We start from the raw sequence: 24,902 nt of genomic DNA on the forward strand, positions 1-24,902 counted from the left end.
TTTGAAAATATGCAAAAGGCCAAGGTCATAATAAGTCATTACTGATCATGGTGTTACATTGCAAAGGAAGAGAAGTTGCCTCAGACCAATGAGGCACCTGAATAAGGAAAAACAATCTGACTTTGTTGGTGATCATATAGTGAAGTTACTTCAGGGACTTCACATTATTCAATCCATTTAAATGGTGGAGTCAGACACCAACATTCTTTTTCACACAATTTTCAGTGGAGTAGCATTCTAAATGACATCATCTAGCCCTCGTATTTAACTTTGCATTTCTGCTATCTTGATGTTACTGGCTGTTCTGCTTTGTTATGGCACACGGATAGCAAGTCAAACCAAATCAACCTCAGTACCATTGAACTCATAATACGGTGATTTTAAAATACTCAATGACTCTTTGTGGTAGTGTCCTTACCCCTGGATCAGGAGGCCTGCGTTCAAGTCCCACCTGCTCCAGAGGTGTACAATAACACCTCTGCACAGGTTGATTAGAAAAATAGATTTAAAATTACTCAATTGTTCTCACCAGACCTTACAAATAACAGATCTTGGACACCAAGTTTAATTCTATTCAACTATGGCCAACATTTCATTTTGCCTTCTTAATGACTTGCTGAATCTATGTACTAACCTTCTATGATTCTTGCACAAGGACATTCAGGTTGCTTTGCACCTCATAATTCTGCAAATTCTTCCATTTTGTAAATGCCCACCATCACATCTCGGGTAAATGTCCTTCTTCCATCAATCCCGTCATTCATTGTGACAATTTGGTAGGCCGCATTAATATAACTTCTCATTCTTCTAATCTATAGAGAACACAGGCACAGTTTCCTCAATCTCTTCTCATAACACACTGTTGCCATCCCAGGAATCAGCGTAATAAACCCACGGTGCATTCCCTCTATATTTGGCAATAGAAAGAAGACCAAAACTGTAATCATATCTTTGGTACAGTCTCATCAAGGGTTTATACAATTGCAGAAAGAATCTTTACCCCTGTACTCTAATCCTTTTTCAATAAAAGCCAATGCGCCATCTGGCTTCCTAATTGCCACATCTGCATGTGAGCTTATAATGAACAAAGCACCCGGATTTATTTGTATGTCAACACTTTCAATCTCTCACTTTTTAAGAAATAATCACATTTCTGTTTCTTTTACCTTCACATATTTCCATCTGCCATATTCCTTGCCCACTCTCTTAACATGTTTTAATTTCCTTGAAGCCTCTTTTCATCCATCCCCCAAATTTCCAATCCCAGTTTTGTGTGGCCAGCAAATCTTTATTTTATTTGATCCTCGCATCCAAATTATTAAATGGATGCTGCCTAATATGGGCCCAAGCACTGATCCATGTAGTAGCCATCGAGGCACAGACTGACAACCTGGAATGATCCATTTATTCTTTCTTTTTGTTGCTCTCTCCTTTCATAAATTCTTATTTCATGTTAATTTAATTATAATCTCTTATTCTGTGTTAATTTAATCATAATTATTTATTGCACCATTTTAACATATAAAATAATATTAAAGGCATTCCTGCTTTTTAATTTTCAGCTTTACTACCTGTGAAAATACTTCAGTATGATTGGTTGTTTACCCAACTTGCTACACACCTGGAGACTCCTTGATTTGACAACAGATTTAAACTGGTGTTGGAAAAGGGGAATTGAAAATCCATCTCTAAATCCTTATGTGCTGCTTTCTTTGTGGCCGTTTATGTCACTATTGACCATAGTTTAGTGAGAGATTGGAAGTGTTGACATGCAAATAGATCTGATGCCTTGTACATTTTAAGCTCACATGCAGATGTGGCAATTAGGAAGCCAAATGTCTCGTTGGCCTTTATTGAGAAAGGATTAGAGTACAGGGATAAAGATTCTTTCTGCAATTGTATAAAGGTTTGATGAGATTGCAGTAGCAAACTAATTTAATCATCTTCCTTTGTTTCGATATCAGTCAGTGGCATTAATATCCGAACACCAGAAGTACCATCAGATACCTTTAGAGGGCCCTATGTACCTATGTGTTTTCAACTGTTCTGGAGATAATCAGTACTCAGTTTAGTAAGTAAAAGCTGCTGATTTCTAAAGTGCCTGCTATGTAGAACTTTTACAAAGAGCACCATTGAAGAAGCCTTTCAACCCATCCGATCCAAACTGTTTTTTCACACTCCACCTGAGCCTGCTACTCGATCTCCACCTCTAACAACATGTCCTTCTATTTCTGTCTCCCTCATGTACTGATCTAGCTTCCCTCAAATGCTTCAAACTATTGTTCACCTCAGCGACTCTAAGTGGTAATAAGTTCCATATTCTAATCATGCCAAAGATGATTGAAGGCTCCAAATTTGGGACTCAACACAATCCATCGCTAGGCTCTTAAGGTTGATGGTGAAAGTGAAGAGCCATTCAAACAGATCCCTATTCTAAATAGTCTTTAGCAGGATCTGACAGCCATCTTAGTGATTTTCTGGTGCAGTACATAAATTATCAGCCTCTTCTAGGGTAGAGAGGTGGTTACTGGAAAGAATTTGGACTCACTCCTGTTTGTATCTATGTCAGTGTGCTCATAACCCTCAGCACTCCATCCAATGGGTTCACCAGGAGCCCTGAAATATTTTGTGGTCCAAGCCTGATTTGCATTCAGTCAATGAGCTACTCAATAATGCCAAGAGCAACTTGTCAAATTGGATTTAGGATAGGGGCAAAACATTCAACTATGCCACAGGAAGATCAAGCTAGTGTTAGGCAATGAAAGCAGGTGGGCAAGGTGCACCATCCTAGTGTCTCCTGGTTCCACATTACATAGTATCCTCTGAAAGATTGCAGCTCAGCTCTTTAGGAATCTTGAGCATTCATGCATCTCAATGGCCTACTCCTGCACCTAATTCATGTGTTCATATGTTAGTTAGAAAATGATGCATGCTACCTGCTCTTGGTATGTCTAAGTCAGAATGCTGGGGGTTTATTTGGATTCTAGAGGTTTGAGTAACAAAGAAGCTCACATTTGATTGCTGAGAAAGTGTTCCACTGTTGGATATATATTTTAGAATGCAAAGTTAAACTGAGGACTTGTATGCCTTCATGTGCTGGACATAAATAATCCTTGTCATAAAGACGAGGTCACATGTCTTCAGGAACCCAGCTAGTATTTATTCCTTAATCAGCATCACTAAAAACACATCATCAGAGTCATTAACACATTCTTGTTTATGGGAGCTTCCGCTGACCATAGTTCTTCAGCATATTTCCCTGCATTACCAAAATACTTACAATTCAAAATAGTTAATTTGCTGTAAAACTGAATGTCCTGCATCCATCCTGAGCTTGTGGGTCACCATTTCTCAAAGGTGCTAGTCCACTACTGTACTCAAATTTAAGTGGCACCTTCGTATTATTTACAACTTTCAAAAGACATTAGGGGTTTGCATGAGTGTGCATTTGTCATTGAAGTACAGTGTGCCGCTTTAGCCTCCAAACTTGGTTTCTGACTGTGTTAACAGATGAGCTACAGATGCCTACACAATAGTCACATTGTAATTAATTTTGTGTTGTCATGGATTTTCTGTGGCAACACCCTATGTCGGTGCCACATATATAATTTGTTAATATAGAAACAAAGGAATATAGAATATGGGAGCAGGAACAGGCCATTCGGCCATTCAAGCCTGTTCCACTAATCGAAATGATCATGGCTGATCATTCAATTCAGTATCCTGTTCCTGCTTTCTATCCATATTATCCATTTTAACATTCCAAATTGTGAAATTTAGAGTTCTCTTGCTTTGACCACAAAGGTGGTAATCCCACTGGGGATCCCAGCTAGCAGAATATGTGTCAGATTATTGTTCGGGCAACTTTTCCAGCCCCTCCCTCTTTGGGGTGAGCTGCTACTCAATAACAAATGCTGTTGCCCAACACAGGCATCAGGACATCTGCGTGCAGATTCTTGACTAGAGACTGCCAAGTTGCAGCCTGTTAGTGATCTTCTTTCGCCATGTCAGTTAGTAAATGGATCCTGATAGAAGCCTGCAGATGCCATTATTTAAGGTGAGGACCTTGAACTATGGTCATTGTCCCACTGATCTTGACAGTTTGGTGGTCAAGGTTTGGTGATGTATCCAACCATGATGACTGGGACCACTTTGCTGCCGAAACCTTCTCTCCTTATAGCAACAGGTGAGATGCATCGTCTCCCTTCAGCTGCACTATCACTTAGGACAACCAAACTGGAAAACCTTCACATATTCCCAATGGCAGCATCAAATAAAGTCAGCTGCATTAGACTCTGTGCCCAGATTGTTAGATTCAATCATTATTGTCACCGGAACCAGATCAATGAAAGTGATGCTCAAATATCTGATCTCCCAGAATGAAAATGAACCATTTCAGAACAACCTAAGTTCTTAATTCAAGAAGACAGCTTTTTATCAGCTCAAGGTTGACTCCCAAAGGCAAATATAGAATATCAAGCATGTGTGCGTTGGAAGAGAACACCTGCTGAGCATCATGACATGAACTCCCCCCGTCCCCAACAACAACTTCAGGAATGTGATGGCTGTAACTATCTTCAAGAAGGATGGTACATTATGTTTTGGGAACAAAAATGATACTTCCTTCATGTCCAGAACAAGGAACAACCTGACACTCATTAGTCTGATTCATGAATTTCCTGTCACTGAGGAAATGTTTTGGGAGACAAAGTGCGGCATTAGCTCACAAATTGAGGGACAGTCAATGACACAGTAATCTAGATGTCAAATTGCCTTTGCTTAGTCCCTTTTCCCACATTACAAAAATTACACTGACCTCACAATGTAACACAAGTATTTTTATATGCAAAAGATAAAGTAGCTAGGCAATTAAATATATTTATATATTGTTCTTACTTTACTTAATGCAAAACCTGTTACTAAACATCAATCTTTTTAGATGTAGCATTGTCTTCAAAAGGCACAACATATATTATTACCTTTAAATGCCTCCTGCTTCAGTTACATTTAATTGATGAACTGTTGCTGTGCTCAGTCGACTGTTACTGTGAGATTGATAGTTTGTTTTTAGAATCCCTACAGTGTGAAAATAGGCCCTTTGGCCCAACAGGTCCACACCGACCCTTCAAAGAGTATCCCACCCAGACCCATTCCCCTACCACTCTACATTTCCCCTGAATAATGCACCTAACCTACACATCCCAGAACACTATGGGAAATTTAGCAGGGCCAAGGCACATTCTTGGACTGTGGGAAGAAACCGGAGCACCCGGAGGAAACCCACGCGGACATGGGGAGAATGTGCAAACTCCACACAATTGCCAGAGGCTGGAATCGAACCTGGGTCCCTGGCACTATGAGACAGCAGTGCTAACCACTGAGCCACAGTGCCACCTCAAATCAAATAGATTGCCAGACTGTCATTATGAAGCTAGTAGACCATCAGTGTGAAGCTGGTAAATTGTCAATGCGATTGATAGAATGTCACAAGAACTTGGTGGACTGTTGTTGTGAAGTTGGTATATTATCAATGTTTGTTATTGTATTGGTACATTGTCACTGTGGTTGGTAGACTGTGCCTGTAAATAGTAGATTGTCAACATGAGGTTGATTGTCAGTCACTCCAATTGAAAGACAGGATTTGGTGGGGGAGACACCTTTCAGTCAACTGGTGCAATTCTGGTCTACTTGCTATAGGAAGGATATTGTGAAACTTGAAAGGGCTCAGAAAAGATTTACAAGGATGTTGCCAGGGTTGGAGGGTTTGAGCTATAGGAAGAGGCTGAATAGGCTGGGGCTATTTTCCCTGGAGCGTCAGAGGCTGAGGAGTGATGATATAGAAGTTTATAAAATCATGAGAGGTATGGATAGGATAAATAGACAAGGTCTTTTACCCGGGGTGCGGGAGTCCAAAACTAGAGGGCATAGGTTTAATGTGAGAGGGGAAAGATTTAAAAGGGATCGAAGGGGCAACTTTTTCACACAGATGGTGGTTCATGTATAGAATGAGCTGTCAGAGGAAGTGGTGGAGGCTGGTACAATTACAACATTTAAATGGCATCAGGATGGGTATAAGAATAGGAAAGGTTGAGAAGGATATAGGCCAAATGTTGGCAAATGGCATTAGTTTTAGTTAGGATATCTGGTCGGACTCGAGGGTCTGTTTTGATGCTGTATATTTCTATGACTCTATGACTCGATCTGGACATTATCCAATCAGTCTATAATTGGGTTTGCAAGAATTTTGCCTAAATGCTTGTAGAGCTGATTTCAAATGAACCCTACAGCTTGTTTGGCATCCTCTTGTTAAATGGAGGAGGCATTGGTAATGGAAATTTTCTAGCATTCTTAGATATAGCTGATATACAATACAGGCATCACTGCTATTTAGGAGCATTGAGAATAACTGCTTTCTGCACTCAGAGTTTTGTTGACTTGTGGAGGTCATTGTTGTCAAACACACACTGCCATTATTTGTAGAGCTGGCACAACTGTTCTGATATGGGATTTTCTCAGCAATGGTGGCCTTTTCTGAGAGGTGCCTGCCAAGGTGTGAGAGATGCTCAGCATATTAAGAGGTTTCTCCTCCAACATGTATGACAGATAGAATATCTGATGAACCACGTCCGGTTTGATATCTATGTTTTGTTTGGGTAATATTTAGAGGCAGATTGAATCTTATCTATGCAGAATTGAAAAGATCAAGAGCATCTTGTCAATCCAGGGCAGAATGGGGAAAAATCACTGTAGTCATTTGCATATTGTAGGCGATAAATGACAATGGCAGTTAGTTAACTTTGATAAGAGAGGTTGAAGAGTTTTCAATCTAAGCAGCATTTGATATGCACACGAGAGGTGATTGATCTTCTCTGGGTTAAAATTCTGGAATTCATTCTTGAGTAGCATTGTGGATCAAACCACAGCAGGTAGACTGCAGTGGTTTAAGAGGGCAGCTCACCACCACCTTCTCAAAGGCAATTAGGGACTGATAATAAATGCTGTGCCAGCCAAAAAGGCCCACATCTCATGAGTGAATGAAAAAGTCATGAAGCAGTTGCACAATTGTGATGAGGTTTCTTAAACATCCAGATCTCTGGAGAACAACCCACAGAGCCTTGCAACTACTGAATCAAATGCTTAAGGCAAGTTGATAAATACAGTAAAGAATTTCTGTTGTCGATCTCAACATTTTTCTGAATTTGCCATGTCAGAAGTTCCTCTGGAAAGCTCCTCAGCTACATTGTATCTATGGCAAGATTCTCTCAGCTTCAGGAAGGAAGCTATTCAGGAGAATGCATTTCAGAATCTTCTCTGATTTGGAAAATAGAAATACATTGACAGTTTCCACAGCATGATTTAACTCCCTTCACGAGAATAGTCACAACTATCACAGTGTTGAAATCAAATGGGAATCGTTTTTCCTTCCAAACCTGCAGGGTCAGTGCATGGAGTCTTAATGTGGGCAAAGGACCACCTGCTTTGAAGACTTCAATTGGAATGTCATCAGGGCTACAGGTTTTGTCATTTTCCATCCATGTGAATGCTTATTGCAATTCATCAATGAAGGACTGAGCACAGAATTTGACTTCCTCATGACTTGTGCAGCAGCCGAGAACTGATGTGATTCTCCAGTGCTACTAAGCAATGATACATGAATGGAAAGTAAAATTTGTTGGACTGAATTCTGTAACCTTTGGGAACTGAGAGCAAATTTACCTTAAATTAGTTATGTGGTGGAGATAGAGAGCCACTAGTGAACTCATATTGAAATATTTACTCAGAAAGCTAGGAGTCTGTGGATCCCCATTAAGAACTCTGCCTCTATATGACTCAGCTCTCAAACATACACTATCATACATCATCTCACACACACACATGTCAATTCACAATCTACAACAGACTGACGCATGCTTATATACACATCATAGTAAGACAGTCAGTCATAGCTCTGTCACGTTCACACATATACTCACTCTAACATAACACTTTCATTTTTTCAAGCATTCACTTTTAATCTGTCTCACAGGCATGCACTTTATTCGCACATATTTACTCTCACATTCTATTACATTCACAATGTACTTTCCTCAACTTCCACAATGAAAGTAGACACATAGTTTTGCATTTTGCCCATTTTGCATCAACACTAACAATCTGAGAAGTATACCCTTCAGGGCAGAAGAGGGGATTCACATCAACTTCTCTATTATTTCAGCCAGGTCCTCCGGAGATCTGCTAACGTCAAAACCTCGTTCAAATCAGCAGTTTCTCTGCCAAGTAAGCATTAATCTAAGACACCTCCAGTGTATGAGTAATTTATAAATGCCTCGGTCAATATAACCTGGAAAGCTGTAATCTGTAGAATAGTAACCATGGCTGTCTTCTAATTTAGAATCAAACAGAAGACTGAAACTGCAACGGAAACAGTGGCTGCAAAAGCAGAAGGTTCTGCTTGATCTTGATAAAATGAAACATAAAATGCGTCATATTCAAGGTAATGAAACAGAGGAAGCTGTACACACTGAGAGTCAGTCCTGTTGCATAATTCGTCATCTGCATCCCTTTCATTGATACGTTGCTTGGGCTGGCGATTTGATGACCTAACCTTCACTTTTCAGATGTGAAATGGATGTTTAAGCATCACTGTGAAGTGCTCATTAATTGAACATTATTATTCAAACCAGTGTCTACAGTTTGCATCTAAAATAGGTTTTAGGCCATTTGCATACAGTGGGCCATTATGCCTTATTGAAAAAACAGACTACCTTGATCCAAACCAATGTCCTGACACTTTCCTATTCTAGTTTTTTCTTCATTTGAAACTGGGGTGATTACATTACCTAAGTTACATTACCTGAGAAAGAATCAGAGAGTGAAGTTTCACCTCAATCGCTTAATTTTTACAGGTAGGCGAGTGGGAGCAATGGGACCAGCTAGCATGGTGCCCACCAAGAGTTCAATTCAGCCAGTAGCCGTAGCAGGAGGGTGGACAGAACCTTCACCAGAGGAGGTGAAACTCCTGGAAGATGTACAAAGTATGGAGGTAATTGCTTCTCGCTATGGTCAAATGAAGGATTTTTCTAAAAGCTTAGTTTGACTCAGTTGATAGTGCTCTTACCTCTGAACTAGAGCATTGTAGGTTCAAGCATTTCCACGACCTAAGCAAGTGACCTAGAATGACACTCCAAAGGAAACCCTTGTTATCAGAAGTGTACTATTCTTGACATAAGTTATTAAAGTCAACCTTTAATTTTTAAAAGTTTTTAATTTGATTCAATGAATCTGATGGACAGTGGCAATTGGTGTCCTGAGGAAAATGGTTCTCTCAGCAAACATCATAAAGAAAATAAGCTGGTCATTTGAGGTGTTGCTGTTTGTGGAATTTTACTATGCATTTGGCTATGTTACAATAATGGCACTCCAAATTGTGTGAACTATTTGGAATTATTTCTCAGGAATCTTTCAAGCCAGTTATACAAAGTCAAATCTTCTTTCTCTTCACCATCGTATTAAGTGCACTTTTGAGAGGTTATAAAAGCTTCTTAAATACACCTAAAGTTCTGATGGTTACAAAAGAGCAATTAGGTTCAGCCAAAAACCTTCTCACTGTCAGTATGATGTGCAACTTTACTTATTTTTGATGACTGGTGACTGAGCAGTTGAGAACATTGACCATTAAGTTTCAAAAATGAGGTTTCAAATGTAATCCATACACTGATGGAATGATAGCCTTCTCTCTCTAAAATGTCGGTGAAGATTCTAAATTAATTGGGTCTGAAGAGCAAGGAAGTGCAGATCATTTAGGACTACTCTGAGTGATTTGGCAGGTTCAAAGAGGAAGGCTGTCAAGAGAAAGGGAAATGGAAATGGAAAATGTCACATTGTTGTAATACTAACTGCTTTTCAAGTATGAAATTGAACCAAATATTGAGGCAGTGGTGAGGCAATTTTAAATTTTGGCTCCATTCTCCTTAATCTTAAGTGTTTGATGCCAACACTGGAATGTGGGTAGCAAAGTATTAAATTTCCTGCCATCCTGATAACATTTGCTCTCATTGGGGCCAAGCTCATAAGTGTGATGAAGTTAAACAAATTATTTATTTCTGGTATCTGTCTAGCAGTGTCTTTACTTTTAAATATAGAAGTAAGTTGAGGAACTACTAGTGATCATGCAATGCTTAAACATCCCAGTCATTAAGCCTTTTCCACCATTCAATTGATGTCATGGCTGATCTGCTTGCGTTTTAAATTCCATATTTCCATCTTTTCCCAAAACCTTTGGTTGCTTTGCTGAACACGAATCTACTTCTGCCTTAAAATATTAAATGACTCTGCTTCTACTGACTACGTTGGCAGAGAGTTCCAAAGCTGCACAATCCTCTGAGGGGAAAAAAAATTTGCCAAATTGCTGACCTAAAACGTTCAAATGGCAATCGGTTTGAGATTTTAATGTAGTCAATGACCCTTTTATTTTCAATGAAGTACTTTCCACATCATATGATATGTTCTGATCCCATCATAGATGTTATACAGTTTGTCTTTTTTTTGTCAGGATACCATAGAGAGGGGGAGAATCTAGCCAATCTGTCTCAAAAGTTCTTGTTTTGGATTTTTCATTGGGATGTTGCCTGCTTCATTCTCAGCTGTTGCACACATGCACATTTTAAATGGTGTTGACTCTCCCATTTACTGATTGATATCTGTATCGCTTAGATGCATCTATCAGAAGTCCATGCTATGCTAAAGAAAGAATACCCCTCATTTCACAGCAAGTTGGTCTCCAGTCAAAGGCCTCTCTACAGTCAACCAGATGTCAAGAGAGTTCTGGCATACCTGAACGGTGATTTCCCAGATCAAGGCACCTATGTCTTTGGCAAAACTATTCAAGAGGTAAGTAGTTAGTGAAAGACCCTCTTTACTTCCCGTTGGTGACTGTCTACTCAACTATTGCTGTTACTGACCAAGTAGTACAAACTACAGCACAAATGTAAATTCACTTTCCCTTCCAAGTGCCACCATAAGTATATTCTGTCCCTATTACAAGAAACTGGAGTGAAAATTAGCAGGTGATGGTGCTGATTGGATCAGAGCACATGCCAGATGTAACATTTTTAGATTAGCTTATTTAAACAACTGTTACATAGAGTCATAGAGATATACAGCATGGAAACAGACCCTTCAGTCCAACTCATTCATGCCGACCAGATATCCTAACCTAATCTAGTCCCATTTGCCAGTACTTAGCTCATAACTCTCTAAACCCTTCCTATTCATATACCCATCCAGATGCATTTTAAATGTTGTAATTGTACCAGTCTCCACCACTTCCTCTGGCAGCTCATTCCACACACACACCATTCTCTGTGTGAAAATATTGCCCCTTAGGTCCCTTTTATATCTTTCCCCTCTCACCCTAAACCAATGTCCTTTAGCTCTGGACTCCCACACCCCAGGGAAAAGATGTTGTCTATTTACTCTATCCATGCCCCTCATGATTTTATAAACCTCTATAAGGTCACCCCTCAGCCTCCGACGCTTCAGAGAAAACAGCTCCAGCCTGTTCAGTCTCTCCCTGTAGCTCAAATCCTCCAAGCCTGGCAACATCCTTATAAATCTTTTCTGAACCCTTTCAAGTTTCACAACATCCTTCCAATAGGAAGAAGACTAGTATTGCACACAATATTCCAAAGTGGACTAACCAACATCTTGTACAGCCACAACATGACCTCCCAACTCCTGTGCTCAAATGCTCTGACCAGTAAAGGAAAGCATATCAAATGCTTTTTTCACTATCCTATCTACCTGTGACTCTATTTTCAATGAACTATGAACCTGCATTCCAAAGTCTCTTTGTTCAGTAACACTCCCCAAGACCTTACTGTTAAGTGTATAAGTCCTGCTCTGATTTGCTTTCCCAAAATGCTGCATCTCGCATTTATCTGAATTAAACTCCATCTGGCAATCCTCAGCCCATCTGATCAAGATCCTGTTGTAATCTGAGGTAACCTTCTTCGCTGTCCACTACACTTCCAATTTTGGTGTCATTTGCAAACGTACTAACTCTACCCCTTATCCTCACATCCAAATCATTTATATAAATGCCAAAAAGCAGTGGACCCAGCACTGTGGCACACCACTGGTCACAGGCCTCCAGTCTGAAAAGCAATCCTCCACCACTGTCCTCTGTCTTCGATGTTCGAGCCAGTTCTATATCCAAATGGCTAGTTCTCCCTGTATTGCGTGAGATCTACCCTTGCTAAACAGTCTTCCATGAGGAACCTTGTTGAATGCCTTACTGAAGTCCATATAGACTACATCTACTGCTCTGTCCTTATCAATCCTCTTTGTTACTTCTTCAAAAAACTCAATCAAGTTTGAGAGACATGATTTCCCATGCACAAAACCATGTTGACTGTCACCATCTACTTTCCCACATTCTATATCTTCCATGATCTTCTCCACAGTAAACACTGATGCAAAATACTCGTTTAGTATCTCCCAAATCTCCTGTGTCTCCACAGATGGACTGCCTTGCTTGTCTATTCTCTCCCTAGTTACCCTTTTGTCCTTAATGTATTTATAAAATCCTTTGGTTTCTCTTTAACCCTATTTGCCAAAACTATCTCATGTCCCCTTTTTGCTGTCCTGATTTCCCTCTTAAGTATACTCCTACTGCCTTTATACTCTTCCAAAGATTCATTCGATCTATCCTGTCTGTACCCGACATATGTTTCCTTCGTTTTCTAAACCAAACACTCAATTTCTCTGGTCATCCAGCATTCCCCACACCTACCAGTCTTTCCTTTCACCCTAACAGGAGTGTACTGTCACTGGACTCTCGTTATCTCATTTCTGAAGGCTTCCCATTTTCCAGCCGTCCCTTTATCTGTGAACATCTGCCCCCAATCAGTTGTATACTCCTACTGCCTTTATACTCTTCCAAGGATTCATTCGATCTATCCTGTCTGTACCCGACATATGCTTCCTTCGTTTTCTAAACCAAACACTCAATTTCTCTAGTCATCCAGCATTCCCCACACCTACCAGTCTTTCCTTTCACCCTAACAGGAGTGTACTGTCACTGGATTCTCGTTATCTCATTTCTGAAGGCTTCCCATTTTCCGGCCGTCCCTTTATCTGTGAACATCTGCCCCCAATCAGTTTTTGAAAGTTCTTGCCTAACACCATCAAAGGTAGACTTCCTCCAATTTAGAACTTCAACTTTGAGATCTGGTCTATCCTTTTCCATCATTATTTTAAAACTAATAGAAGTATGGTCACTGGCCCCAAAGTGTTCCCCCATTGACACCTCAATCACCTTCCCTGCCTTAGTTCCCAAGAGTTGGTCAAGTTTTGCACCTGCTCTAGTAGGTACATCCACATACAGAATCAGAATTTTTTTCTTGTATACACTTAACAAATTCCTCTCCATCTAAACCCTTAACACTATGGCAGTCCCAGTCTATGTTTGGAAAGTTAAAATCCCCTACTATAACCACCCTATGATTCTTACAGATAACTGAGATCTTCTTACAAATTTGTTTCTCAATTTCCTGCTGACTATTAGGGGGTCTATAATACAATCCCAATAAGGTGATCATCTCTTTCTTATTTCTCAGTTCAACCCAAATAACTTCCCTGGACGTATTTCCAGAAATGTCCTCCCATATTACAGCTGTAATGCTCTCCCTTATCAAAAACACCACTCTCCCTCCTCTCTTGCCTCCCCTTTGTATCATTCCTCTAGCATTTGTATTCTGGAACATTAAGGTGCTAGTCCTGTCCATCCCTAAGCCACGTTTCTTTAATTGCTATGACATCCCAGTCCCATGTTCCTTACCATGCCCTGAGTTCATCTTGTAGAGAGTCTTCCTCCAGGTGTCAGCTGGTCCCCCCTGCGTTTTTCCTCTCATGTTGATCCAACCAGTACCATTCCACTGACACTATCATCCGCCTGGCTGAGCTGGTCCTCACCATCAACAACTTCTTTTTCCAAACCTCCAACTTCCTCCAAACCAAAGGGTTAGCCATGGGCACCCAAATGGGCCCCAGCTATATCTGTCCCTTCGTCGGGTATGTGGAACAGTCCATATTCCACAGATATACCGGCATCATTCCCCACCTTTTCCTCCGCTACATCGACGACTGTATCAGTGCTACCTCATGCTCACACAAGGAGGTTGAACAGTTCATCAACTTTACAAACACCTTCCATCCAACGTCAAATTCACCTGGACCATCTCAGACGCCTCCCTTCCCTTCCTAGACCTCTCCATCTCCATCTCCGGCGACCAACTAAACACGGGCATTTACTACAAACCCACCGACTCCCACAGCTACCTGGAATACACCTCCTCCCACCCTACCTCCTGTAAACACTTAATCCCTTCTTCCCAATTCCTCCACCGCATCTGCTCCCGCATCTGCTCCCACCGCATCTGCTCCCAGGAGGACCAGTTCTACCATAGAACATCCCAGATGGCCTCCTTTATTAAAGACTGCAATTTCCCCCCACATGTGGTCGACGATGCCCTCCAGCGCATCTCCTCCACTTCCCGCACCACCGCCTTCAAACCCCACCCCTCCAATCGCAACAAGGATAGAAACCCCCACTCCCGCAGTCCTCACCTTCTACCCCACCAATCTCCAGATACATTGCATCATCCTCTGCCACCTACAAACAGACCCGACCACTAGAGATATATTTCCCTCCCCACCCTCATCTGTGTTTCAGAGACCATTCCCTCTACTATTCCCTTGTCAGATCCACGCCCCCACTAGTCCATCCCCCACTCCTGGCACCTTCCTCTGCCACCGCAAAACCTGCGCCCACACCCTCTCTCACCAAGGCCCCAAAGTATCCTTCCACATCGGACAGAAATTTACTTGTGCTTCCACACACATCATCTACTGTATCTGTTGCACCCAATGTGGTTTCCTCTATATCAGGGAAACAGGACGCCAACATGCGTTTCATTTCAGAGAACATCTCTGGGACACCCACACCAACCAACCCTTCCGCCCTGTGGCTGAACACTTCAACTCCCCCTCCCACTCCACCAAGGTCATGCAGGTCCTGGGCCTCATCTATCACCAAACCTTAACCACCCTGTAGACTGGAGGTAGACTGCCTCATCTTCCGCCTTGGGACCCTGCAACCACACAGGATTAATATGCATTTCACTAATTTTCTCATTCCCCTCCCCTCCTGCCTTATCCCAATCCCAAGCCTCCAACTTGGCACCGCCCTCTTGAACGGCTCCACCTGTCTACCTTCTTTCCCATCTATCCGCTCCATCCTCCCCTCTGACTTATGACTTCCACCTGCACCCTCATCTACTTAGCACATTCCCAGCTATCTTCCCCACAGCCCCACCCTCCTCCTATTTATCTTTCAGCCCCCTGGCCCATAAGCCATTCCTGATGACAGGCTAATGCCCGAAACATTGATTCTCCTGCTCCTTGGATGCTGCCTGACCTGCTGTGCTTTTCCAGTACCACACTCTTGACCATGAGTTCATCTGTTTTCACTGTTAGGCCTTTTGTATTGAAGTAAATGCAGTTTAATTTATCAGTCCTACCTTGTTCAGTGCTTTGTCACTGTCTGCCCTGACTGTTTGACTCACTTCTTTTCTCAGTTGTACCAGTCTCAGATTGATCACTTTCCTCACTATTTCCCTGGGTCCCAGCCCCCCACCTTACTATTTTAAATCATCCCCAAAAGCTCTTGCAAATAACCATTCCAGTATATTCAGGTACAATTGACCCTTCTTGTACAGGTCACTTTTACTCTAGAAGAGACTCCACTGATCCAAAAATGTGAACCCTTCTCCCCTGCACCAGCTCCTCAGCCACACATTCATCTACTCTACCCTCCTATTCCTACACTCACTAGCTTGTAGCACTGGGAGTAATCCAGATGTTCCCACCCTAGACGACTTAGCTTTTAAAGTCTTGCCTAACTTTCTATATTCTCCCTTCAGAATCTCATCCTTTTCCCTTCCTGTGTCTATAGTTCCAATGTGTACAATGACCTCCTGTTGGCCCCTCTCCCCTTTGAGAACATTCTGCACTCCCTCTGAGATACCTTTGATTCTGGCACCAAGGAGGCAACACACCATTCTGACATTTCGCTGCTGGCTGCAGAAACGTCTGTCTGCGCCTCAGACTCGAGAGTCCCTTATCACAATTGATCAGTTAGAACCCGATGTACCCCTCATTATATTTGAGCCATCTTAATACCAGAAACTTGGCTGTTTGTGCTACATTCCCCTATGAGTCCATCACCCCCTACATTTTCCAAAACAGCATACTTGTTTGAAATATGGATAGCCAGAGAAGACTCTTGCTGTACCTGCCTACCCCTCCTATCTTTCCTGGAGTTAACCCATCTGCCTGACTGTATCTGTGATACTTTTCCTCTCCTATAACTGCCATCCATTACACCCCTAGCTCTTGTAAATTCCTTATTGCCTCTAACTGCCGCTCTAATTGATCCGTGTGATCTGATAGGATTTGCAACCAAAGACACTTCCTGCAGACATTGTCATACATAACATAGAAACTGTCCCTAAACTCCCACATCTGACAGGAAGAGCATATCACCCGACTGAAGGCCATCTTTGCTACTTCACAATCTCTAGACCTAGAAAATAGCACCGTCTTTTTGCTCTAAAAAACAGTGCTCCAGACTAACTTAGTACTTATGGTTTTTATTTTTAAAATTTAATCAAGAGACACATCTCAATAAACATATAATCAAGGAAGAACCCACTCTACTCATTACTGTAGACATACAGCAAGGTTACGCTTTAAAACTATGCACTTATTTGTTCCTGTGCTGTGAGCTCCCTCACACATCTTCCTCCACGGTCAGCCGTGAATTTCACTGATAATGTTTCCTAGACGCACTCCAATGTCCAGAAATACGTGAGCTCAAACAACAAGGGCAGTAACTATGCAGATTCCCTGTTGTGTCAGTTAGTAATATAGCTTTCTTTTTCTCTCTCTCCATCACTGACCATGTGTTCACTGCCTTTTGTCTGTCTTCCTCCTTTTTAAAGTGCTACTGTTTTGATTTTTTTTCCCAAAGTTCCAAAACAATGCAACAGCATATAAAACAGTAATTGGCACTCATGGAATTTGAGGAAATCACCTCCGACACCTAAAATACCTCAAAAAAGAAGCAGCTCTTACAGCCACATTGTTTTCCCGTTATCCATCTTGGATTACCCAGAGTCTTTGGATAATAATTAAGATGGCAGTACATTTGCCTTTGTTCATGACTTTGGTATTTACAGACTGGAGAATTCTAAACCACTCCTGGCGGGTCTCCTGCATTATGCCCTCTGTCAACTTGAAGTCATCCAAACATTTGCTGCCCATGTTTTAATACACGTGTTAGCCCTGTGCTCATCAGTTAACTTGTGTTGTTTCCTGATCAAGCACTGTATTGACTTTAGAATTCTTAACCTTGTTTTCCTATCTCTGTAATCTATGCCATTTGTCAAGGTATCTGTTCCCATCTAACTCAGGCCTTTGCATATCCCTGATTTTAATTGCTCCACCATTAGTGGCTATATCATTGGTTGCTCTAAGTTCTGGAAATCCTTTCCTAAACCTCTCCACCTCTTCACTTTTATTTAAGATACTCTTCAAAGCCCACCTCTTTGACTAAGTCTTTTATCACTTGATCTAATGTTCCCTTCTGGGGTTTGGTGTCATTCTTTGTTTGCAAAATGCTTCTTTGAAGTACCTTGGGACATTTTATTACATTAAAAGCATTACAATTTCTCTTCCAAATTCTGCTTCCTGCTAACTCCTTCTGTACAGGCAAACACCCAGCTATTGAAGTATAGAAGTCTTAGCAACTGCTGAATTTGAGTACAAACTTCAACTCATTCACTTCAGAAAGAGATGCTTTAAGCAAGTAACATGCCTACATCAATCTTACAGACCGATCCTTTATATTTTATCCTAACCTACTTTTAATCTTCATATGTATCTTTAGCTTCGAACCACTTTTACTGGAGTGAATACAGCAGTAATTTTGTAATGAACCTATCTTTAACTTGGAGATGCCGGTGTTGGACTGGGGTGTACAAAGTTAAAAATCACACAACACCAGGTCATAGTCCAACAGGTTTAATTGGAAGCACACTAGCTTTCGGAGCGACGCTCCTTCATTATCGCCTGATGAAGGAGCAGTACTCCGAAAGCTAGTGTGCTTCCAATTAAACCTGTTGGACTATAACCTGGTGTTGTGTGATTTTTATCTTTAACTTGTTTAAGACTAAAGCTTTGCTGTTTGTTTTTGTTTTAAATTGAAACTAAAGTCGAAAACTACAAGCGGGTATACATGGGCAATGCAAGTTTGCAATTCACTGATTACTCAGAGCACCTAATGTGATCATGATGCAAAGGAGTTGTAAAGTTGTCTGATGTTTTTGCCATGGGAGCCTTCAACATTTTGTAGCGTATTAACTGATAATTGATAAATGGTATAGCTGAGTTATCTTTTATTTCTGTGCCTTTAAGGTATACTGACTTTTGCCACATCTGTTTGCAGTTCTGGTGGGCACTTTCTTTTATGCAGTTGCACCTTGTTCAATGCAGCCCTGTGACTAATATCCCACACATAAAAATAATAATATAGTTTTATACAGTGGTGTAAATGTAATAAAATGCCCCAAGCTACTTCAAAGAAGCATTTTAAATAAACAAAGAACAAAGAAAATTTACAGCCTACGAACAGGCCCTTCAGCCTTCCAAGCCTCAGCTGATCCAAATCTATTGTCTAAACCTGTCACCCAATTCCTAAGCATCCGAATCCCTCTGCTTCCCACCTACTCATGCATCTATCCAGATGCATCTTAAATGAATCTACCATGCCTGCCTCTGCTACTTCTGCTGGCAACACATTCCAGACATCTACCGCCCTCTCTGTATATCCATGTATATCCCCCTTAAACTTTTCACCTCTCACCTTGAAAGCGTGACCTCTCGTTATTGAATCCTTCACCCTAGGAAAAAGCTTATCTCTATCTTCCCTACCAATAACCTTCATGAATCAGGGCCCCTTCAATCTCCTTTTTTCTAATGAAAACAAACCTAACCTACTCAACCTCTCTTCATATCTAGCAACTTCCATACACGGCAACATCCTCATAAACCTTCTCTGCACCCTCTCCAAAGCGTCCACCTCCTTTTGGTAATGTGGCTACCAGAATTGTACACAGTACTGTAAATGCAGCCGAACCAACGTCGTGTACAATTTTAACATGATCTGCCAGCTCTTATGCTCAATACCCCGTCCGATTAGGTCAGGTGAAAAAAGACTGAATCAAAGAGGTGGGTTTAGAAGAGTGCATTAAAGGGGAAAAAGCAAAGAGGTGGAGATTAGATTAGATTACAGCATGGAAACAGGCCCTTCGGCCCAACAAGTCCACACCGACCCATGCCCCTACATTTACCCCTTACCTAACACTACGGGCAATTTAGCACGGCCAATTCACCTGACCTGCACATCGTTTGGACTGTGGGAGGAAATCGGAGCACCCGGAGGAAACCCACGCAGACACAGGGAGAACGTGCAAACTCCACACAGTCAGTCGCCTGAGGCGGGAATTGAACCCGGGTCTCAGGCGCTGTGAGGCAGCAGTGCTAACCACTGTGCCACCGTGCCACCCACTAACAGTTCTGTTTACAGAACTTACAGCAATCAAAGATATAACCACCAATGGTGGAGCAATTAAATGGTGGTTACACAAAAGGCCTGAATTAGATGGGAAATGATTCCTTGACAAACAGCATAGAGTACAGAGATGGGGAAAGGATGAAGTCATGGAGGAATTTCAAAACAAGATTAAGAATTTGAGAGTCAGTACAGCACTTGATCAGGAACCAACACAGGTTAACGTCCGAGCATGGGGAAATTTCTTGACCCTCACTAGTTCTACAGTTATGTTACTGAAGATTGTTTAAACAATTTCATCACAATAGAGTTGACTTCTAAAAACGTTTCGCCTTGCACTCTCCCTGACTGGGAATTTTCTCTCTGAGGGTGACCCTCAGAGTTCTTCTTGGGGGATTCTATTCAAAATGATGCTCACACCCCGTCCTATCCAGATCAAAACTTGAAATAGCTGCTAATCCAACTCTGATGAAACATGATTCTAAATTAAAGGTAGCCTAGGCCTGGCCATTTGCCCATCCATAGTCTTTTTGTTGAGAGAATTAACTTCCTTAACTGTCCCAGCAATTAGCTTGAATGGCTCTCATTGTCAAGTTTTGACGAGCTATCAAAAACTATTCATGTCTTCAAGGTAACCATTTATAATGAGGTCCTGTTTGCTTCTGGAATTGTTCATAAACTTTCAAAACGTCCCTTGTAATTTCTTCCTGAGGTAAGTACAGATTATTCCCAATACAATCTGAATCCACAAGGACATGACTTCCAGAAGGCATCTTGTAAGATTATTTGTCAGTTTTAAAGTCAGATTGGCTTTCTTTGCAAAATATAACTATACAGACCCAAACCTCTGACAGGACCCACACTGAAACTGCACTTTACATGTGAAAATCTTGCTGAGATGTTCTTTTTCAAGCGCTTTACACATCAAAATATTGTAAGTCAACCTAGCTGTATGATGCATGGACATTCATGGAAACCCAGTACAGGAATATATGTCTCTATATCTGTTCTTTCAACCTTGAAATCCCTTATTCCAACCTGACACCAATTGTTAAATTTACCTTCACTTGCCATTATTTTTGTTATTATAGCTCCAGGCCTTTACCTTAAGCTCTGCCATTTCCTCCTTTCATCTCCGTGCCTCGGTGTCTGTTCCTTCTTTCTTAAGATGCTCCTTAAAATCTAATGTTTCATTATGTGGCTCAGTGCAAACATTGTTTGAATACATTCCTGTGAACATTTTAATTTGTTCAAAACACCATGTCAAAGTAAATTGTTGTCATTGTAGGGATTGCTGGCACATCCATATTTGCAGTGGTCTGGATCTTTTGCCACAGGTTTAAAGAGAACTCAAATAAATTAAAAATCACACAACACCAGGTTATAGTCCAACAGGTTTATTTGGAAGCACTAGCTTTCTGAGTGCTGCTCCTTCGTCAGGTGGTTGTGCAATCTGACGATCAGGTACAACCACCTGATGAAGGAGCAGCACTCTGAAAGCTAGTGCTTCCAAATAAACCTGTTGGACTATAACCTGGTGTTGTGTGATTTTTAACTTTGTACACCCCAATCCAACACCGGCATCTCCAAATCAAATAAATTATGCAAATTCTGCTTCCTTTAATATCTTGTATATGCCTGTCCAAATTCAAGAAGAGTTTTTAAGACAAAATGAGGCATTCTCTATGAAGGCAAAGGAATTTCATCTGGTGTTGCAGTAGTTTAAATCTTTTACATCGGGCTGTATTATTACTGGAGAGATGTTGTGGTGCTGTGATGACATCCTGCCTCTAAACCAGTGTTCAAATCTGAGTCCACGATCTATTGGCCAAGGAGGGAACCTTCATTATGCAATGAAACAGATTGTGTATCAACCTATAAACATTTCCAACATTTGTCAATGGCAAGCAATAAGGGTGGACGAGATAGCTGGTCAGCCATGTTAAAAAAAAAACACTGAGAGCACCTACCCTCGCTATCTATATCTCCATAGTACAAGATGCGTGTAAAAATATATTTTCCCACAGCAACTCAGTGAGTTGGTTGACAGATTTGGCTGGACACCTTGCTACATTGGCACCAACAGCATGAAGTTTGACCCCTGTACTGGTTCTGGTGGACATACCTCCTTGCTCTATCATGGTGGAGGTTATGTTGGTGAAGGTTGGACCTGCTTTCAGACAGGGAAAACCTCAAGAAGAAAAATAAAAATTGCGCTGGGTCAGGAGGTGCATAGGAACACTTCAGTGTACAATAACAACAGCTTTAATTTATGTGGCACATTTAGCATAGTACAAAGCTTCAAGGTGGTTCTTAGGATATAATAAACAAAATTTAACATCAAACCACTAAAATATTAGATCAGATGACCAAAGGTTTGAGCAATTTTAAAGGATGTCTTAAAGCAGGAGAAAGAAGTGGAGAGGTGAAGAAATTCAAGGTGAGGATTTCAGAGCTTGAGATTGAGATAACTGAAGCCATGGCCACAATGCTATGTGATGGATGCAAGGTTTTCCCAAGATGCCAAATTTGGAGAAATATAGACTCCTTGGAGGGTCCAGAGACTACGGATGCTGGAAGAACTGAAGTCATGGAGGGGATTTAAACACAGGCATGAGAAATTTAACAAAAGCAAAATATTTTGGATGCCAGAGATCTGGAATACAAACATAAGGTGCTGGAGAAAGTCAGCAGCTCTGAAAGCATCTATAAAGATGAATACAGATTAAATGTTTTGAGTATACTATGATTCTACTCAAAACTCTGAGATGAGAATTTTAAATTAGGGTATTGTGACAGGCAGTGTATGTCAACCAGCACATGGTGATGAGTAAATGGGACTTAGTGCGAGCTAAGATACAAGCAGCAAATTACATATAGCAAGACACAATCTTCGGATGAGTTGATGTTTAATAATTGGGTCTGAATAAAGCTTGTTCAATTAATTTCTTGGCATTCCTGTGACTATACAACTAATACAACTGCTGACTGATTTAGCTAACTGTCTCATTGTAACCCCATTTCTGTCATAATTTTTTCTTGTTGAATTTAATATTGAATTTAAATGCTTTTCAATAGGCACATATGAAAGACAAACAGCAAGGACAAATCATCAATCTAATTAGGCCTTATCAAACTACAGCAAACAAACAGTAGAATTTGTCTCAATTCATTTATACAATCTATGTATTACCGGAAGCGACTGTTTTTGTAAACTTCCAGAACTTAGCTCTGTTTACCTGTGAATAGTATCTAAACAAATGATGGTGAGAAATTCTCATCTCATTCAACAACACCAAGTTATATAATACCTTTATTGTAATAAAATATCCTCAGGCACTTTGCAGGAGCACTAAAAAAAGTATGAAGCCAAGTCACATAAGGTGATATTAGGTCAGATAGCAAAGAACTTGTTCAAAGAGGGGCTTTTAAGGAATATTCAAAGCAAGAAAGAAGAACAGAGAGAGACAAGAGAAATATAGAGAGGGATTTCCAGAGCATAGGGCATTGGCATCTGGAGGTGGCCGTCAATGGTGAAGCAATTAAAATGGGGTTGCTAAAGAGGCCACAATGAGATGAGTACAGTTGTCTGGATGGGTTACGAGGATATAGAGGATTACAGAGATAAGAAGGGATGATTTAATGGATGGTTTCAAAAACAGGATGAGAATTTTAAAATCAAGATATTTTTGGTTTGGAGCCAAAGTATGAAGCAATAGGTAAATAAACCTTGATGTGAGCTAGGATACTTAACAGCGATGTTTACACTGAAAAGCAGTGGAGTAAATGGATAAACAGGAAGGAGATAACAGCAAACTAATTGCCCAAGATTCGCCTGATTCGATTTTTGAGTGAGCGTTGAAATGGATGGATAACTCTTCTGCTTAAAATTGGCAGGAACTTCACCAAGGAGTTTCTACCTGGATCCATGAACTGAGTGCTGAGCATCATAGTCAGCAGAATTTAACCGCATTAACAACTTCCAGTTGCCCCTCTAACAGTGAAAGATGCATTGATGTGTATAAGGACGAGGAAATAATAAGTGTTTCCCTAGCCTCTCAGATAGCCAGCTCCTATTCTCCTGTACAGTTATCCTCACACCTTCCCCCTCCCATCGTGGGATAATTGCTCCCATTCCCCACACCTCACCAATTTTAAAGCAATGGCATTCAACACAACTCCACACCTTCTCAATTCCTACCAACTACCAGTGGCTCGTCATTTGCATTCAGATAAGTTCCCACCATGCAACTGTTAATAATGCACCAGCAAAGGAACAAATCATGAAGGGATCCAGGTCACTAACTGGAGTGAGACTGTGTGCAGGGGAATTGGGAGGGTCAGCTACAGGTCCAGGAGCTGACACTCTCTGGGCCCCTTGCCTTCCCAATGCCGGACATCTCAAACTGAGTGCCCTTAGTGAGGGACAACCCTCAGCCCCTCTTTCACCATGACCATCCGCTAAAGCTCCGACAGGGTGCATCTCCCGAGCTTCCTGCATGGTGATTTCTCCATCTGTCAATAGCTGATTGTCTGCGGCAATGAAATGGAGGCTGTTAAAGGGAGCATCAGTTGCTCATTCAAGCATCACAATTCACAGCAGGACATCTACAAGCCTTCCATATAATATGTGGAACATAAAGTAGAGGAAGCTTCAGCCTGATTTGTGTTCAGTCAGCATTATTTGTTTCTTCATAGAACAGAGAACAGTACAGCACAGGAGCAGGCCTTTCGGCCCATTATGGCTGTGGTGACCACAATGCTATTCTAAGCTAATCCCATCTGCCTGCATGTGATCTGTATCCCTTTATTCTTAGCTTGTTCACACATCTATCGAAATGCCTTTTAAACTTTGCTGTCGTAATTTTTTCTATCCCCTCCCCTGACAGTGCATTCCTGGCTCCTATTGCCCTCTGTGTAAAAAACTTGCCTCATACATCTACTTTAACGTTTCCACATCTCATCTTAAACCTATTCCCCCTTGGATTTGATGTTTCCACCTTAGGATATCATTGCTATCACGATGACATGGTTGAGGGAGGGATGGGGCAGATGGGAAAGGATGGTGTCATAATAATGATCAAGGAGTCAATTACTGCAGGAAGGAGGGATGGTGTTTTAGAAGGTTGTTCAAATGCGACGATGTGGGTAGAACCAAAAACAAGAAGTGGACAATCATTATACTGGGGATGTATATAGTCACCCAGTC

The 24,902-nt window shown here is 41.2% G+C and overlaps 1 protein-coding gene across 3 annotated transcripts in view; it reads left to right on the top strand.

Annotated features, from left to right (window-relative positions):
• Nucleotides 1–24,902, top strand: part of LOC122557702 (doublecortin domain-containing protein 1-like) — a 544,701-nt gene that overhangs the window by 497,904 nt on the left and 21,895 nt on the right. For all 3 annotated transcript variants that reach the window (XM_043705576.1, XM_043705578.1, XM_043705577.1), the window contains 3 exons: nucleotides 8,393–8,494; nucleotides 8,907–9,043; nucleotides 10,714–10,890. In XM_043705576.1, the coding sequence (XP_043561511.1) occupies nucleotides 8,393–8,494; nucleotides 8,907–9,043; nucleotides 10,714–10,890 (416 nt within the window). The remainder of the gene's footprint in view (nucleotides 1–8,392; nucleotides 8,495–8,906; nucleotides 9,044–10,713; nucleotides 10,891–24,902) is intronic.

The sequence above is a fragment of the Chiloscyllium plagiosum genome, chromosome 16, assembly GCF_004010195.1.
Source record: "Chiloscyllium plagiosum isolate BGI_BamShark_2017 chromosome 16, ASM401019v2, whole genome shotgun sequence".
Lineage (NCBI taxonomy): Eukaryota > Metazoa > Chordata > Chondrichthyes > Orectolobiformes > Hemiscylliidae > Chiloscyllium > Chiloscyllium plagiosum.